General features: G+C 34.0%; 2 protein-coding genes across 2 annotated transcripts; both read left to right on the top strand.

Annotated features, from left to right (window-relative positions):
• Positions 1–8,010: 8,010 nt before the first annotated feature.
• On the top strand, positions 8,011–10,905 carry LOC112091201 (receptor-like protein kinase ANXUR2). The gene is made up of 2 exons (XM_024164209.1): positions 8,011–8,286; positions 10,702–10,905. Exons 1-2 carry the CDS (start codon positions 8,011–8,013, stop codon positions 10,903–10,905), a joined length of 480 nt encoding a protein of 159 aa, XP_024019977.1.
• A 1,604-nt stretch (positions 10,906–12,509) lies between these two features.
• Positions 12,510–13,091, top strand: LOC112091199 (receptor-like protein kinase FERONIA). Its single transcript, XM_024164202.1, has one exon. It carries the CDS (start codon positions 12,510–12,512, stop codon positions 13,089–13,091), a length of 582 nt encoding a protein of 193 aa, XP_024019970.1.
• Positions 13,092–20,392: the final 7,301 nt, after the last annotated feature.

Raw genomic sequence — 20,392 nt, 5'->3', positions numbered from 1 at the left:
TTAACGCAGATTAAAATTCTACTGCTAATACAAGTCCATAAGCACATTCAAAGCAACAAACAAGTTTCAAGAAACTTCTTTCACTTAATGACGTACAATGAAATCATCTTATGCACAGATTTAGGCAACACAAAGAAATAGTCTTGTTCGTAGTATAAACATAGAAAAACTATTGTACTTACAAGAGTTCTGCTAAGGTCACGACATTCAAGTCTCCAGAAACCTTTCTTCATTGATCGCTTATTAGTCCTATCATATAAATTTATGATCATTAGATTTACAATCCAAGATCAGTAATTGAAACACAATTTGATCCGAATTCGTGATTTCGTAAATGCTATTTTCTTAAAATTTGTATGTTGTTTCTAAAATTCTTAAAGACATCTACGATTTCATGCTTGGTATCCGGACCAAAACATCACCTATATCATCGATGTGTACCAAACCCGCACACTTTTTTACCTTAAATCACATTTTGGATATGTTTCAAAAATCAGTCCAAAAGTGATGTCTAGGGTCGTTTTTGAGAAAAATGCTATTTCACAAAGGTTGTTCGGAACAAAATTTCCTTCAACTTTTTGTTGGTGACTTTTTAGAACTAAGCTTTTATCTTAGTTTTCTAACCCAAAATAGGGCCGGATTAAATTTTCTAGTCAAAAGCCTAGTTTTCAGTTTTAGTCTGAAACTGAGAATTTTCATCGTTTTAGGTTTTCTATACATCTTCGATCATCGAATCGACTTAATTTTCACATCTTAATCTCCTATTCTTTATTTATTCATCATCTTACTGTCATTATTTCATATTATGACAGTAATTTTAATATTTTCATCTTACTGTCATCATTTCATATTATAACACAAAGACTATCAAATCATGTCATTATATCACAACATTGAGTATCAAAAATATCTTTAAGGGGTATGGTTGGTAGGAAGGAGGGAGAGATGGAGGCAAAGAGAGGGGTGAAGAGAGAGGGTGAACTGAATATCCTGTTTGGTAAGCAAGAGGAGAGATGGAGGGAGAGATTCTCCCTCCGGGCCCACCATTTTAGGATCTGGAAGGATCCAACCAATCCACTTAAAATTAAAAGAAAATAACTTTTTTACCATTCAAAAGTAATTATTAACAAATAACAAAATTGACAATATAGTAATTAAACAAAAAACTATAATCTATCTTTTTAACTCCCCTTCTTCCTATCAAATAACATAAATGATTATTATAATCATCTCCATCCTTCACATTCTTTATTTCTCCAACCCCTCTCCATTATTCCTCCTCTCAAACGAAGCTTAAGTTACTGGTTCGTAAAATGATACAAGTCGGTAACTTCTAGTATCTAGCTCCGGTAGTTGTTGATTGGTACTGGACGAGTAACCACCATGATTTCGGTCGGTAATCGCAGTTATTTGCTGTAGTGCCGATTGGCCAGTGATTATCCACCTGTAAACACTGTGATATCAGTTAATAACCACCGGTATCCATTGAATTTTCTTACTAGATGCTCAAAGAAGCACAAAAAAACCCATTGCATTCTTGTCCAACAATATTATGGCCAAAAAGTAGTTCTCAAAGAATGCTTTTGAGATTCTTTAGTGAAAAGGCGGGACTGAAATGTGGCACCCAATTAACATCCTGAGCTCTTAGAGCTTTATGTTTCACGCATTCATGTTCGCTAAAGAACAATCATGGTGAGGGTCTCAAAATGAAAAATGATCCACAACCTTAATGTATGTTCCTTCTGAATGTATAAATTTCTACCAATGAAAATTTCAATATTTCGTTAAAAAATTTCAACATTTCCATGTGCCGTACATGCTCATGATATCTAAACAGAATATTTATTAGTAAAAAACACAAAGAATAAGTGCCACTTTAAAAACAAAATACATGAGCTTGCATATTATTGTTCAACTGGCTCCACCTTCATTTCTTTTGATGAGCTAGATTCTTTTAGTAATCATCAAGAATTAAAACTTTCAATATCAAGCTTAATTAGTTGCTTTTGATCAGGTGGAGTTATTATTTCTATAGTGAATAAGGAATTAGATTCTTATCTTAGCTTATTACTTAATTCCATGAGTGGTCTTCCTCTACTTTTGCCTGTATCATGGTAAAGTTTGTGATGGAACAACCAAATAGAAGAAAATCTGAGATCAACACTCTCAGGTGGTGGGTGGATTCAACACTCTCAAGTCTGAGAACAAATAAGCTACTGCGTAGCACTTAAATCTGCCCTAGCTCAAAACGACAATTCAGCCTTCTTGGAAGACAAAGAAACGACAGCAAAGTTACTCAACACAAACTATCGGATGGCAATGGGGTGGAGTGGGCTCGGGGGCGGAGAATGATTTACTATTCCCATCCCCACCTTTCAAAACCATCCTCATCCTCACTTAAGGAGAGGCGGGGGGAGGGAGGGAGGGAGGGGGGAGCGTGTTTTTTATACCTGCCTCATTCCCCCTCAACTATAATTAAGCATTTCAAAATTGTTGTAACTTAAAGCAAAAATGGATCGAAATTCAATAAAATTTTAGACCGAAATCAATAATTTATCAATACAAACTAAATTTAAAACATATGAAAAAAAAAGTTATAGAGTCAAAAAAGGTCTTATTAAAAGTAATAATTAACACATAAGCCAAAAAATTGTAAAAAACATCATTGCTGTTCCTAATAGCTTTATTCTTCATTGTAAAAGATTAACAATTACCCCTTTTTTTTCAAATAAAGAACAACATTTAGTAGTTATCTCTTCTTTAGTTACTTCTTTTTCATAATTGACCTTTTTCAATTAACATAGTTGCATTTTCTTTTTTTAGTAAAAAATTGATATAAAAAATTCTAACATATGTATGTCTATTTAAATAAAATATTTAATATATAACATATGTATATCGGGGCGGAGGTAGTGGGAGTACTTTTTTCATTCCCGTTCCGCTAAGATTAGGGAATAAGATTTTGTCCCCATTTCTATCTCCATCTCTAATTATTATCCTCCATCCTCGCTTTATTCGGTGCAAAACGACAACAACAACAAAAGAGAAACAAGATAAAAAGCAAAGCCTTAATTCTTGAAGGACGATTGACCAAACTAAAGGAAAACAACGCGCTGCATCAGTTTGGTTCCATTTCAAAATGTCAAAAATATGATAATAGCTAATACTTTGTTAAGCTTCAATATAGTCTACTATATATAGTACGAACTATACAACTTCGTGGTGGTTCAAAACTGAGAACAAATAACTTAGCACTATACTATTAGGAAAGTTAACACTTTGCATATAGTTATCTTTATTAGGAGTTTTCATTTATTTGTATTTATTTTTATCTTAAAAAATGCTATAACTTATACGATTTGTATTTTGTATTTATGTAGAGTTCATATTTAATGCTACTTAATTACTAATGAATCAACTTGTTTTTTTAATCCATGAAAAAAAAAGCACATTATCGATCTTCTCTTCTTGTTTTTATTTTATTCTTTAATTATAATATATACTACACAAGAGACATGCTCTGAAGTACCATTTGTCTGGCATCTTCATTAGAAGGTAATATTTCTCCCTATATTATATGTTGTTTAACTCGAAACTTCACAACACAAAAATCTGCTTAGTTATTATAAGTCATATATCGATTGCGTACAAATACAAATGACGGCCCTGTAAATTTGTTTCATCGAAAAAACTATTCAAGACGCAGGCATCAGGTTTTCAAAAGGACATATATGCTGGAATAATTCATTGCTAATTTGCATTGTAAAGTCACATATGGGAAATAATGGCTACTGTATTAAATGCACTAGAGGTTGATTTGTACTGGAGACTGCACAAAACTTTGGTTGTTAGGCACAAAGCCAAAGTCACATCATGTATATGTAATGTAAATAAAAATCTATCGTCAATGAACTTGTCATTAATCCTTGCACATTGTCTATAACTTTTTATATTTGTCGTTACTGGTGTCACATATTATAAAATTGATGGATGCTCTTTTTATTTATTCAGTAAAAGATATTGATGGATGTTCAGTAAAAGATATTGTGAGTTTGCACATGGCAAGGTCACTGGATGGATAACAACATATTGGTGAGCAACTGTCATTCGCAAAACGAAGAAACGAAGAATATAAATATTGTGACTTCCAATATATCTTAATGGTATATTGGTACTATCTGTTAAGATCATTAGAAACTCTAATTTTGCGTAACTGAGAGTAATAAAAATACAAGAAAACAAAACATGTAAAATTGACACACGAAATTGTAAGACAATGTTCTCTTGCAACCGCTGCAGTATTTCCATGAAATCTTCTATGTAAGACGATTTACAGTGCAATTAATTAGACTCCATAACTCAACACTACCTTACCCCTAATTCAATAGCTAAATATTGGATCGAAAAGAATATTATATTAGTGATTTTGTACTAAAGATAATACGAACATTTGCATTGTGGATGATGATCTTGGGTGAGAGACAAAAACTTAGAAAAATAAATAAATAAATAAATAAAAGCTTGAATAGAGAGAAATGAATGCGGCATTAAAAAAAAAAAAAAGTACTAAGACAGAACTACTTCGATTTTGACTTCATTAGTTTCACTGTCATGTATGATCAGAACCTAGATAACTAAAAAAGAAAATTGAGGGTTACAATTATAGGAAAAAATATATATGAAAGGTTAAAAAAAATGGTATGCAAGAAGAATCTCATTCAAGAAAACTGGCATATACTAATTCGATCGGATTTTTTTTTTATTAATGGAATAATACGACATCAAGCTGTGACTTGTGCTGAGTATAATAGCTATAGCCATCACCGACAGCGTTAAAGAGAGATCCCTCATTACAGTGGCTTCCATGGTTTCCTACTTTCCTCTCACTCTTGCCACACTGATTTTTGCGTTAGCTTTGTCACTGCCGGGCTTTAAATATTAATTTGTAGTACTAGAAAAGTTCAATTTTGTTTTGTCATGTTCAACCAATTAAATTATATCATATTATTTCATAATACGCACAAAAAATTTAGTTAAAAAATAATTCAATTTTTTATACAATATGACATGATATGATTAGTTAGATATCAATATAAACATCAAAATTGAACAAGAGATTTGAGTTTTTAAAAATTAATCTAAATTTTTAGATCTAAAAACTGTATTTAACTTTTTAGTGTCTAACTAATTAAATCATACCATATCATCCTATTATAAGTAAAAATAAAAAAAAAGGCCACGTGGTTGATAAATTTAAATGGATAACGTTTTCGGACCACTTTTGACTTTTCCTTTTTGCTGTCTAAATTGAAGAATCTCTCTTCGCACAGCGGGCCACGTACTCATTTTTATGACCACTTACAGAATATATATATATATATATATATATATATATATATATATATATTCATATATTTTCTTCTTTCGGGGAAAAGCTGTGGTAGGGTTCACTTTGTATGTGCCAAAGATCATAGATAAAGGTAAGATCAGTTCATTGTATAAGTTATAATATTTGACTTATTTAAACTTAATAGTTATCAACGATGTGGAAATGCAGAATATGTTAAAAACTCCATTAGAAACATAGAAAAATTTCTTTTTTTTTTTTTTTTTCCCAGGAACGCATGTATATCCAGTTCTGCGATTTCAACCTGTAATTTGAGTTCTTTAACCTAGATTTATGTCTGAACATCTCCTTCCCATATTCGAAAGATATTTAATGGACTAATACTATAACTTTAATTAAAGAAATTAAAACCAATAAAAATATTCATGTAGTTTTTACAAGTTTCTGTTTCACTCCTCAAACCAACAAAGCAAAACCTAAAAGAAATCCAATTTTCTCTCCAGGGTTTTATCTCTTGTCGCTTGAAATTTTATGGGAAAATGACTGTCGAGGTTGTTAATGAAGCTGGGAGAGATTTGATTCATGAAGAGGAGATGAAGAAGGAAGTGAACGAAACTGTTGAAGATGTATCCAAACTCAATACTCTTGAGAAGAGCTTTTCTCGTAAGGAAGAGAAGAGAGTAATTTTTTCTCTGTCTGAAAGATTTGAGAGTAAGCCTTCGAATGAGATGAAATTGAAGCTAGAATAAGCCATTCTCACAGCAAACTTAACGGAAAAGAGGCGCTAAAGTAGAATAAAAACTGCTAAAACCAAAGAAGAGAAGAAAGAAACAGAAATGGACAGAAAGATTGCGATGAAGGATTTTTTTTTTTCGCTCTTACGTTTTCATATGTATGAGTTGTTTATCCCATACAACCTGCCTATACTATATCAGATAGACCTTGGGACATCAATCTCGTCAAAGATTGATCCTATGGTACATAACATGCACGACTGGTAGTACGTATAAGCTGAACTTGCTACAACTTTCCCCTTTATTTTTGAGAAATTGCAGTAAATAATAGATTTTTAAAACTACATTAAGTAAATAACAGATTTTAAAACTATTTAAAGTAAATAGCAGTTTACATGGTAAATGATTTATTTACACTTTACACTATAAATGATTCATTTATGAATGGTAAAAGAGTAATTTACGTGGTAAAAATCCTAAAAAATCTTATTTGTGTGTGAAATTTTTTTTACCTATTGTATAAAGAAAATCTACATAAAAAAATATTTTTACTAATTATAAATGAGCCATTTAAGCAGTAAATGATTCACTTACCACATAAATTACTATTTATTTCAAATAGTTTTAAAATATGCTCTTTAGTTTATTTAGTTTCTTAAATTTGCTACAACCTTCTCCCAACCCTGCTACAACTTTTCTCTTTATTTTCTTAGAAAAGATTAATTTTCAGCAAAATTTATGGCCGGACATGCATTTTTGCATCACTTAAGCTTTTATATTTTAGCAGTTGGATTAATATTTTAACAATTTGATATAAAGTATGAGTAGTTCAAGACCGAGATCGAAATGCTCTCTCATCTCCGTCACCGCCATCTCGTCTCTGTTATGCTTTTTGTTGTCCAAATTGAAGAATCTCTCTTCGCAAAGCGGGCCACGTACTCATGTTGATGACCACTTACGGAATATATATATATATATATATACATATATATTATATATATATATATCCATATACTTTCTTGCTGTGGTAGGGTTCACTTTGTATGTACCACAGATCATAGATAAAGGTAAGATCAGCCCTTCATTGTATAAGTTATAATATTTGACTTATTTAAACTTAATAGTTATCAACGATGTGGAAATGCAGAATATGTTAACAACTCCATTAGAAACATAGAAAATTTTCTTCTTTTGTTTTCCCCAGGAACGCATGTCTATCCAGTTCCGCGATTCCAACCTGTAATTTGAGTTCTTTAACCTAGATTTATGTCTGAACATCTCCTTCACATATTCAACAGATATTTAATGGACTAATACTATAACTTTAATTAAAGAAATTAAAATCAATAACAATATTCATGCAGTTTTTACAAGTTTCTGTTTCACTCCTCAAACCAACAAAGCAAAACCTAAAAGAAATCTCATTTTCTCTCCAGGGTTTTATCTCTTGTCGCTTGAAATTTTACGGGAAAATAACTGTCGAGGTTGTTAATGAAGCTGGGAGAGATTTTGTGCCTGTTTGGAAGCATTTTCAAAAACGCTTTTCACGTTTTTCAAGGACCAAAAAATGAAAATGCTCTCACATATGCGTTTGACACTGCATTTCTTAAAAAGCAAAATTGAAAACCGAGATGGAAATGCTCAATTTTAACAATTTGATTAATTTTTTAACAATTTGATTTAGAGTATGAGTAGTTCAAGACCGAGATCGAAACGCTCTCTCATCTCCGTCACCGCCATCTCGCCTCTCTAATCGGCTACTGCAACGAGGACCGTGAGATGATCCTCGTCTACGACCACATGACCTGTGGAACTCTCCAAGGACACCTCTACAATACCCAAAACTCACCGCTGACGTGGAAACAACACCTCGAGATTTGCATCGGAGTCGCGCGCGGGCTGCACTATCTCCACACAGGCGCGAAGTAAATGATCATTCACCACAACGTGAAGAGAACAAAAATTTTTCTGGATGAGAAATGGGTAGCCAAGGTCTCCGATTTCAGGCTTTCAAAAATGGGCCCCACTACCATGTTTATAGCCCATGTCAGCACAGTCGTCAAGGGCAGTATCGGGTATTTTGACCCGGAGTATTACAGACGTCAACAACTGTCAAAAAAATCGGACGCGTACTCATTCGGAGTGGTTTTGTGCGAGGTTCTTTGCGGCAGGCCAACGATAATGCGCAACGCCGAGAAGGGACAAGTAAGCCTAGCCGAGTGGTGTGACAACCTAACTTTTGATCATCATCCTATGTTCATACTCAGCTTTACTTAACCTCTACTACTTACTACATATAACCTCTTAAAAATTCAGGCCATATTTTTTTTCCATTCTTACGTCTATATGCTGTAGCATTTAGCTAGCATTCTGTTTTCAACCATTCGTAAAATGCTGTAGCATTTAGCTAGCATTCTGTTACATAAGCCATTTACATTCATAAAACACCATTTAATTTTTACACATAAAGTTCAACAGCGTTCTCAAAGCACGTGATGCATGCTCAACCCACTTGCCCACACTCCGCTGCTATATCCCCTATGCATGCTCAGCAACAAGTTTCAGGGAGCCGGTGCCTTACCCGAGCTTCCTACAACACGAACAAACTTAATGAGCTTTCGCTCAGCAAGTATCAATAGGTCATAACAGATGCAATAATTATGCATACCCATATAGGCATCATGTCATATACCCTAATACGTTCCGTACTACTAAAACATGTAAGGTTTATGTTTTTCTTCTTTCATTTCGTACTTTATTGAGCTTTCGTCTCATTACACTCGGTCATATTGTATTTTTACGTTCTGAACGACTTCCAACTTGCGTTTCTCATTCTTTTCATTCTTCTTTACAGATACCAAACCTTTATATGAAATGGTTTATGTGTTTCATTTTCTTGTCTTTTACTTTTTATAGGCCCTGTCCTGTTGTACCATAGCGCGCATAACCAGTGAGGAGTGGGGTAGCTAACCAATCTAGCTCAGTCACGGTTTTCATTTCCCTCATAGTCTCATAATAACCTTTCCTTCGAAGGCTGGTATAAACAGGACGTTTAGTCTCTTACCGTTTATCAATTTTCTCATTGAAACAGTAATTTTAATTAAATCTTATGAATTTATGCATTTCTAAGCAATTTATCATGAGATTAACTTTTTGTTAAAGTTTAACTTTTTCTCTTATGCCTGAGCTTGACTTAACATCGATACATACTTTTCGCAGAATAAAGTTCTACGATTACATAAGTCTTGTAGGTACATGCTTAGCAGAGTATCTAACATTCAAAATTCTACCATATGCACAATTTTTGTGCAACACAGGAAAGCAAGCTTGTTCGTGATATAGTTATAGAAAAACTATTCTACTTACCAAAGTTTTGCTATCGACGCGTCCTTTGTCTCACTTGACGCTTTCCGACTTCAATCGTTAATCGATCCTATTGCATAAATTTCTTATCGTTAAATTTAAAATCTAAGATCAATAATTATATTGAAATTTAAATCGAAAAGGTCTACAATCCTTATGTTTGGTATTTAATCCCAAAATATTTTCTATCTCAAGAATGTGCACTAAAACCATGCATGTTACTCAGTCATGGGCCTAATTTTTCAGTTTCGGTCCAAAACTGTGAATTCTCGTTGTGTGCAGTTTCTGAACCTCAATCTATTCATTCCCGAGCCTTAACACTCTTATTCATTTTCAAGAATCGAATTCCTAACTCCTTTCCTACTACTTAGGTTTTTAGAAATTTCGGCAGAGTTTTGCCTAGTTTTTCTCTTTTTCTCCCTTTTTTCCTCTTGGTTGGCCACTCTTAGGAAAAGAAGAACACCTTTTGTCTTATAATTCCTTTACTTCACGTTTTAAGAGCAAAATTAAGATTTAATTAATATTTCTTATTACTTTCTAAATTAAAGAAATTACTTTAATTCCCATAATTTAATTTTACTAATTCCACTTAAGTTTAACACTTAATTTAAGTGGTTCTATATTCCCCACATTTTTCTTGTCGAGACCTAACTTTCCGTTTCTCAAAACGAGTCTCTTTCCGGTACTTATAATTTCACACCCAGAATAGGTTCTATATTGCTTTTTTGGACTGTCAGTACCCTGGGTCAAATTTCTCATGTTCAACCCAATTCTTTTGGGTATCTCATTAGTCAATTTCTTTTTATGAAATTTTCATTTTAATCGATCCAGAATTGCCTAAAACCTTACCCTTGCGGCACTGGTTTTTTTAGCAGTTTCCCGCTTTAACTGACTCGGGAAAATCCTGTTTCAGGAACTTTTGCAATTTTCCTTACTTCTAATATTTATACTCTTTTTCTAAGTGGTCATTTGGTCATAAACCAAATATTTCAGTTTTTAATAACTAAAATATACCCGCTAAAATTTTTAACTTTTAACTGATATTTCACTATTCATAACTAGTATTTATGAATTTTCTTTGTAAAAATATTCGTATTATAACTTTACATATTTCGGGAAATTTTACCTCGTATATAAAGTTTTTACATAACATTTTCTTCATCACATCCACATTTCTACTATTTTCTATTCTAAAAAGAATTATGGTCAAATACCGGACTGTCCGGATTAGACTTAAATTTTCCCGGTCGTTACAAGTGGGCCCAACATTGTTACCGCAACGGGACGCTTCATCAGATCATAGATCGTAATCTGACGAGCAAGATTGCGCCAGAGTGCTTGAAGAAATATAGTGAGATTGCTGTGACCAGTATGCATGATAATGGGACAGAGAAACCGTCGATGAACGACGTCGTGTGGGGCCTGGAATTTGCAATGCAATTACAGCAAAACGCGACGTGATTGGTGGGGCAATAATGGTGGGTAAAGGTGAGGAGGAAGTTTCTTTCATGAATAATAACAACAGTGACGAAACGTTCACATATAGCTAGTAAGAGTTATTGGAGTTGAGAAGTAGTGGGATGACTAAAATCAATAGCTCTGAGCAGAGATTCAGTACGGACGAGTCCATGAAAGGAATGTCTAGGGCTGTCTTCTCTGAGATCAAGGATTCAAAGAGAAGATAAACAGAGTAGGATATACATAAGTATATAAATAGTAACTTAAGTTTTTCAAATTATCAATGTCCTATCAGCTTTTCAAATTAACATAAGGTTTTCAAATAGTAACAGAGTAGCGTATAATATTATTTGTGTTGTATTAGACACGTACGTACATAAAATACATGTATGGGAGTTTTTTTTTTTTTTTTAACTATGATAAGGGGAAAACGAAATAATGTCTCTATTCGGCCTTGCGCCATGCCTTTTTTTTAGCATAGTCACGCATGTATTTTTATTAATTTGGTACTTAAATCGCAAAAGTAAGTTTTTTAATTTAGTTAAAGAAATCGCACGAATTTAAAAATTATGTTTTTAAAGAGTAACAATTTACAGAAATACAAAATGTTATAAATATTGAGCTCAGATTACTCCACGAGAATTAATATATAAGTGCCCCAAAGTTTAAGCTTAAAAAGAGAATATTAAAGGCTATATATTACTCTTTTTTTTCTTTTGGTGCGAAAAAGGCCATATATTTTTTGAACTTTTGGTAAGTGGCCATATATTATTACTTGTCTTCCAGGGCATCTTCCTAATTTATTGCATGCCCGTAGACTAGTTCTACGTCTCAAAGTCAAGTCTTTGTCCTCTTTAGCAATAAAACAAATCTCCAAAAAATAAAAAATAAAAAAAATGTGAAAGAGAATTCCCTCGTCCTAGAAATGCTAACAAGGAGACGATGACAAATCACAAAGGAAAATCATTCACGAATCAAAAGTGGAATAGTATTGCAAAAACGACGTCTTATATTAAACTGGTCAATATCAATCACCAATCATTCACTTTCGAAAGAGAATCTTTAAAAAACATAACACATATAATATAAATATATGTACCTTGAGTCTGGACAATATACTTTTTCGAGGTTCAAACAAATGTGTTTAAAAACTAATTCAGATATGAATAAATCCAACCATTAAAAATTAATTCAGTGCTTAAAAACAACAATTTTTATTAGTAAAGTAAAAATGCATGTCCTACTATAAATATTCCCTTAAACAGTTTTTACTAAAATTAATAATTCTAAGGGTTTGATCTATAGTTTAAATTTTTAGAATGATCTCACCCTTTAACCTTGAATTTTAAGATTATTTCCAACCTGACCTATGAATTTTGACTATTCTCATTTACTCTTGAAATTTGAATTAAACTCGCTTAATCCCATGTTACAATTTTTGTTAAAAATAAAGAGAATAATTAAAAAAAAATAAACTATGCTTATCACTACGTTTTAAGGAGAGTATTATGGCGCAGTGGACTGTATCATATTCCTATCTAGAGAATTACTGATGGAAGGGGTAAAGGCCGACAATCCTGCAATCCCCAACCGCAAGCCAACAACCGATGGAAACTGAAAAGAATCGAACATCTATCGTTGCCATCATCTGCGGTACTGTAATTTCCGGTGTAATTCTACTTGTCGTTCTCGGATTCTTTATTCTCCGAAGAGGGTGGGGTCGTCTTTCGTTTAACAGGATCAAGTCAAGCAAGACTCGAGGTTCATCATCTTTGCCATCCGATTTATGCCGTTACTTTTCATTGGCTGAGATTAAAGCCGCCACTAACAACTTCCAAGATATTTTCATCATCGGAGTGGGTGGGTTTGGAAACGTGTATAAAGGGTACATTGATAATGGGACCAATCCCGTCACCATCAAACGACTAAAGTCCAAGTCATCCCAAGAGGCCCATGAGTTCAAGATCGAGATCGAGATGCTCTCTCATCTCCGTCACCGCCATCTCGTCTCTCTAATCGGCTACTGCAACGAGGACCGTGAGATGATCCTCGTCTACGACCACATGGCACGTGGAACTCTCCAAGGTCACCTTTACAACACCAAAAACTCACCGCTGACGTGGAAGCAACAATTTACAGAAGTACAAAATGTTATAAATATTGAGCTCAGATTACTCCACGAGAACTAATATAAAAGTGCCCCAAATATTTTTGTCCTTTTGGTGTGAAAATGCCATATATTATTAACTTTTGGTATGTGGTCATATATTATTACTTGTCTTCCGGGGCATCTTCCTAGTTTATTGCATGCCCGTAGACTAGTTGTACGTCTCAAAGTCAAGTCTTTGTCTTCTTTAGCAATAAAACAAATCTCCCAAAAAAAAAAAAAAGTGAGAGAATTCCCTCGTCTTAGAAATGCTACCAAGGAGACGATGACAAATCACAAAGGAAAATCATTCACGAATCAGAAGTGGAATAGTATGGGATAAACTTCTCATATTAAATTGGTCAATATTAATCACCTACCGCGCGCTTTCGAAAGAGAATCTTTTAAAAAACATAACGTATATAATATAAATATATGTACCTTGAGTCTGGACAATATACTTTTTTTACGTTCAAACAATTGTGTTTAAAAAAATTAATAAAGAGGATAAATGGTTGTTGGTTGCAAATGGGTCTTTAAATTTCAAGATAAACAATGATGTTGAAAGCGTGTCTCATCGTAGACTAATTTGAACTAATTATTTCGTGATTTTGTTTTTTCTGTTTTATATAAATAATGGAAGGGGAATACCCAATCAAAATAGAGTAATTTGCCCCGCCTCACTAGCTAAGGGTCCGCTCACACCACCGGGCTCAACAAGTGAGAAAATTACGTATTTGCGGAAGCATTTTTAGGGGAGCGGATATACAAATCAGACAACCAACATGAGAATGCCACTAACGCTGGGCCGTATTAAACTTTTCATTTTCAAAGAAAAGAAAAGGGAAAGAAAAGCGATAATAATTAGGAAAGAAAAAAAAAAGAGCTTAAGAAAGTTCGTAGTTATTCCCTGTATGTGTACAAAATTTCGTGTTATTCCTTGAGTCTTGACTTTATTCGTAGTCATAAAAAGAAAAATAAGATTTTTTCTTCTTTGTTTGACACAAAGTATTCCCTCTATTATTATTATTGTTGTTGTTATTAAAGTTATTTTTCTCTTTTATCTAATAAATTTGAGTATGAGGTGTTCAGTAGAGGATGAAGAGACTTAGAGCCGCGTCAACGTAGTACTTGGGATGCTTTTACAAACTTCCCCATATTACTAAGGGTGTGTTTAGTTGGGTGGAAATGAATGAAATAGAATGGAATGTAATTCTAGTTTGATGTTTGGTTAGATTTATAAGAAAAGTGTCACGTCCCCCACACAGGAGCAGGTGACGTGGAGCTCGATTATGGGTTAAACGCACGATAATAAAGGAAATTCCAAACGAGCCCCACACTTAATTAAAGTAAATTACAAGGAGGAGGTTCTAAATCTCGAGCCTCTGACAACACACAGGGCTCCACCCACAAGACATACAGTATTGTACATATATGAAAATGTAAACAACATTACAGACATCAACCACAGTCTAGAAATCCAATTATCAGAGTTTACAGAATTTACAATTCCTTACATTTGTATATATGTCAGGAGGATGAACACAATCCTTTCTTAATCTGATGGTAGCACAAACTCAGCTACTCCGCACCGCTTCTAGAATTACCTAGGAGGGGTTTAATATTTATACAATAATAAAACGTGAGCGAAAGACCCAGTAGGATATAATTTGAAATAAACTTTACAAATAAATGAATAATAAATAAGTGAGTAAATAAATAAATGAATAAGTATATAAAATAAGACATTCAGTTCCAACACAACAGCCGGAACTTCACATCTTTTTTCTCAAATGAAACATATATGAAAATATCCATATTACAGGCATCAGCAAGTAATTTATGCTATGATAAAATACTTACACAACCACGTGCACAAGCCATATCACCCTTGGGCCGGGTTTTGGGTTCTAGCCCCAAGGATGCACTCTCCATATCCTATCTTGGCCATCAGCCGGTTTACCGATTCGCAAGATCTCTTGTCTTAAGAAATCATTCATTAAACTTTCTGAAATCATTTATTATAACACCATGAACTACACAAGCCATGGGTCCCATGAACTACATCAAGCCATGGTCCCATGAACTACAACAAGCCATGGATACCATGAACTACATCAAGCCATGGGTTTTAAATATTTTTCTTTCGCAAACAAGCTCCTTTCTTTAAAACATTTACAAAGCCAAAACTCTTTCTTGAAAATCAGGCTCACAAGGAAAAGGGATAAGAAATCCTACCTGTCAATATCAAACATGTGACTAGCGTTGCTCTATTCCGGCTATTGCTTCCTCAAGCCTTTCAATCCGAGTCGTCCTCAGCTAGCACTGATACAAAACAATATTTTAGGATCTAATTCTCATTCCTAAAGCAATTCAATCCTAATTATACACCAAGATTTCCTATTAGTGTGCCATAATTCATTTACCGATTTCATAAACCATTTCATGTTTCAAATCATCATTCCAAGGGTTTTAAATCTCAAATATGGATTAAAGATGCTAAGCCATTCATCCCAAGTCCCCAAATGAAGCTAATTTGGGTTCTTCTTGAAAACAGAGGTCAAAACAGTACTTTCAGACAAAACAGGGTCAAACCCCGTGTACACCGGTCGACCGGTGACAGTGCAGTGCAACACCACAGGTCGATCGGTGGTGTGCACTCCGGTCGACCGCACAGGTCAACCTGACATAGTGCGAACCGGTCGACCGGTGGACAACAACAGTGCGAGAGAAGCTCGCAAAATCAGTCCGAAAGCCTGCAATCTGAGTTCAAAATCAAAATATCTCAAGGGAAAACCATTAGATCGGGTTCTAAGTACTAAATCAAGTCTAAAGAACCCAAAATCTCCAATTTCTACCATGGTTTTATTCAAAATACGTTTTGAACCAAAAATAGGTTTTCAAATCTGAATATCCAAGATTCAAGGGAGGTTTTTCAGAAATCTTACGTTAAATACACCTCTTGACGTTGAAAACTTCTTCAACTCTTTCTTTGGTTCAAGATCAGGTTGATTTGGGCCAAAATTGAGAGGAAAGAGAGAGAGAGTGAGAGAAAGAGAGAGAGAGTAGGCACGGGAAAGGAAAGGGAAGGAAGAAAGAGAAAAAGGAAAGAAAAGAAAAGGAAAAGGAAAAAGAAAAGAAAAGACATGTGTCCAATATTTTAAAATAACAGTTTAAAAATGTGTCCATACACACTTTTGGGTAAAAATGTAAATACTGAGAATATTTAAATACCTTAGCATTATTTAAATTCTCACATTAGAAACATTTATTAATTAATAACCAATTAATTAATCCAGATCAGGCACACTAATAAATCTCAATTACCTTGATTAATCCAATTTAATTTTCCAAGGTGTTACAACTCTACCCCCTTAGGGAATTTCATCCCCAAAATTAAGACTAACCTTAAAATGCAAACAGATGCGGGTACCCTCTCCTGCATTGTCGTTTCAAGCTCCAATGTTGCTTCCTCAACTACATGGTGCTGCCATAAAACTTTCACTAACGGGATCTCACGATGACGCAAGCTCTTTATCTTCCGATCAAGAATTTAAACTGGTGCCTCCTCGTATGACGTGTCATACTGTATCAGAACGTCATACCATTGTACCACGACTTCGGGATCAGTTGACATTTTTGAAGCATGGAGACATGGAACACGTCATGCACGTGAGATAACTCAGGCGGTAAAGCCAAACAATACGCTACAACTCTGACTCGTTACACGATCGGGAATGGCCCAACATACCTTGGTGCAAGTTTCCCTTTCACACCAAACCGAACAACTCCCTTATGTGGGGAAACCTTCAACAAAATGAAGTCACCTTCTTGGAATTCCAAAGGTCTACACCTTCTGTCCCCATAGCTCTTTTGACGACTTTGAGCTGTTAACAGTCATTCCCGAATAAGAGCTATCTTCTTATTATTCTCTTGAATAACTTCTGGTCCAGTTGTAAGTCGATCCTCTGGTTCCAGCCAATACGCAGGTGACCTACAAGGACGACCATAGAAAGCCTCAAACGGTGCCATAACGATACTAGCCTGGTAGCTATTATTGTAAGTAAACTCCACAAGGTGCAGGTATTTCTTCTAGTTTCCACCAAATTCCAAAATACAAGCACGAAGCATATCCTCTAGAATCTGAATAAGTCTTTCAGATTGCTCATCAGTCTGAGGATGGAATGCTGTGCTGAAGTTCAATTCTATTCCCATGGCTTCCTAAAAACTCCTCCAATACCTTGCATTAAAACGGGTGTCACGATCGGATGTAATGGATAACGGCACTCCATGAAGTCTCACGATGTGCTCCAGGTACAATTCTGCTAACGGTACTCCCATGGCATCGTGCTTCTGCTCAGTTCTCGGTAGTCCCATCAGAAAATTCATGGTGATATGCTCTCATTTCCATCCCGAAACAAGTAGAGGTTGTAACTCTCCAACCGGTTTCTGATGTTCTACTTTAATCCGGAGACAGGTCACACATTCTAAAACATGTTCACGAATGTCTTTCTTCATGCCTCTCCACTAGTATTGTCTTTTCAGATCTTGGTACATCTTGGTGCGTCCCGGATGAATAGTAAACCTCAATTTATGAGCCTCCTGCAGAATCGTCTTCTTAATCTCACCTACCTTAAGAATAGCAAGCCAGTTACGAAAGTACAATGCTCCATCCTTTCGGATTCTCCAATCCTCGAGTTGCTCTGCATTCTAGATTCGAATCCAGATCCCTTGGAGATATGAATCATGTCATTGATTCTGCTTAACTTGTTGCACAATATCCGGTGTGGAGACCAGATTATACACCATAGCCTGGTTATAATCCTCATAGTACTGAAGATCGTAGTCACTCACTACCTCAGTTCTTTTCCAGTCTTCCAAAACTAATGATGCCCAAGATCCTGAGGTCTCACTAAAACTGATTTTTAACAGCTAAAACTGATATTTAGGACAATGTACATTTTACGTTTCTCACTAAATAACAATAAACTAGTAATTTGAAAAAAATATATATGAAAATAATTTAATATATTTAAAAATTAAACAATCAAAATAAATTAAAATGTTTTTAAAAAATATTTTTAAAGTTATTAGTTTCTATTTAATTGAGAAAAATGATAGTTTAGACATTATATGTACCAAAAATTAGTCTTAAGGTACTAAAAAAAACTTTCTTTAAAGGTGAAGCTACTATTTTAATATTAAAAACACTCTTTTATAGTGCTCCTTACTAGTAAACTCTCTTTCTTTTCTTAGTCTTTGGTTATAGGAATATAGTCGAACCACGCTAAATCTCTCTTTGTCTTCTCTCTTTCTTTGTATTTCTTATTTAATTATTTATTACCTACAAGAGTTATGTGCAATATTATATGATCATTGTTGTAGGGTGAAACAATACCTTAAAAATAGATCATGAACAGGGCCCACCGATCATAGGGAAACTCATTAAATGATTAAGGATAACTTAGTCCTAATAGCCACGTCAGCAACCACTCTTTTAGGAAGTAGACCATTATGAGAAACATTAGGAATGAACATGGAGTTGATCGTTCTCTCAAATATAAGCGAAGAGACCTCGAGTAGCTTTAACAAAGGTAAGGCTATGCGGATATAAGGATCCACATTATTTACTCAGAGATTCGTTATCTATAATTTGAATATATGAACTACAAATAACGAAAATGCTCAGATTAATTGTAGCCTCTCTATATTTTAGAAAATTATCTCAAAAGATAAGAGAAATATCCCAAATTTAAATAAGGGAATTGACAAGAGCGGTGGCCTAGTGGTATAAATAGGGAATCATGATTTAGAAATCTCCAAAGTCTCATCTTGAGAATTAGTGCATGTATTTTTCTCCAAAGTAGTGAATTTTCTCCTCCTCCCCACAGTGGACGTAGCTCTTAAACCGAGAGTGAACCACTATAAATTTTAAAAGTTCTTGCTTTTATTTCACGTTTAATTACATTTCAAGGGTGACTAACCCACGTTTTTATTATGAAATTCGTTATTATTCAATTGATTAATTTTCACCGTAAACAATCATAATCATAAATCAATATATTTTCAATTAAAATATAATGTTGTTAGTAATCTCATACTTTGGAATTTGAGAGTTCCTTCATTTAAATAATACCACAAGAAAAAAGGACTTATGTGTTAGAAAATAGTATGGGTGAACAAAAAACTTGACAACCCTACAAACCCCGTTAATCCACCCAACCCAACCCATTTTAACATGAACCTGACCAACCCGATCAAGAGTTCAACCCAACCCATCCAACCCGACTATTAATTGGATGGGTTTGGGTTGAGTTTTTCCTAATCTAAATTAACCCGAACTCACCTAATCTATTTATCTATATAAATAAATATTTTCCTACCTCATAATATATAGTTTTTGTCTCATATTTTACATTATTTACTTGACAACTGATTAACTTTATGTATTTATTTTATTTTTTATTTCTTTATTCTGTTCAACTCCATAAATGCACCCAATATTTAATTGGGTGGGTTTATTTTAAACTCTAGATTGATTGTATGTGTTAAATTTAAAATCAACCCACCCAAACTTAATTGGATGGGTTGAAAATCTCAGAAACCCACATAACCCACCCAATGTTCACGCCTAGAATATAGTGTTTGTTTCTGTGTATTGTTATACTTATTTGAGAATAGTGATAATTCACACTCAATTAAAGTCATAATTTCCACCATCTCAAAAAATAAGTAATCAAAACTAGAATACGTATTTACTATATATATATATATATGTGTGTGTGTGTGTGTGTGTGTGTGTATGTCGCGTTTGAAATTATAATAATTAAAGTAATCTATCGTCTTCCTTCATTTGGTCATCACAAGTCAAAAAGTTTCTTAAGTGTAAAATTATATGGTCACAAGGTCACACTGATTATATTTCTTATATTGAAAAAAGTAGTATGGACAAATAATTTACTAATTCCTAATTATTACACGAGTTCACACTAAAAATTCTATGCGAACATGGCGCATTAAAAAAAAAAAAATTTCTATAGGAACATACGAAGTGTTTTCCACGTGATCTGATGATCAAATCGCGTCCTTCACTACAAGAATTTGAATTTTTTGTTACCAAAAATTCGGTAACTAAAAGTCTTGTTTTTGGTAGCAAAATGTTTTTGTTACCAAAAAAGTTTGGTAGCAAAAAGTGGGTAGCAGAAAGTATTAGTTACCAAATTTTTGGTAGCAAATAGTTGTTGCTACTAAAAAAATTTTTGGTAACAAAATGTATTTGGTAGCAAAATGTATGATATTCGGGGACCAAAAATTTCGGTAGCAAAAGGTTTTTGGTAGCAAAAA

This window comes from Morus notabilis, unplaced genomic scaffold (assembly GCF_000414095.1).
Source record: "Morus notabilis unplaced genomic scaffold, ASM41409v2 Scaffold97, whole genome shotgun sequence".
Lineage (NCBI taxonomy): Eukaryota > Viridiplantae > Streptophyta > Magnoliopsida > Rosales > Moraceae > Morus > Morus notabilis.
The sequence above is the reverse complement of the archived record's forward strand: the minus strand, read 5'-3'. Positions and strand labels throughout refer to the sequence as shown.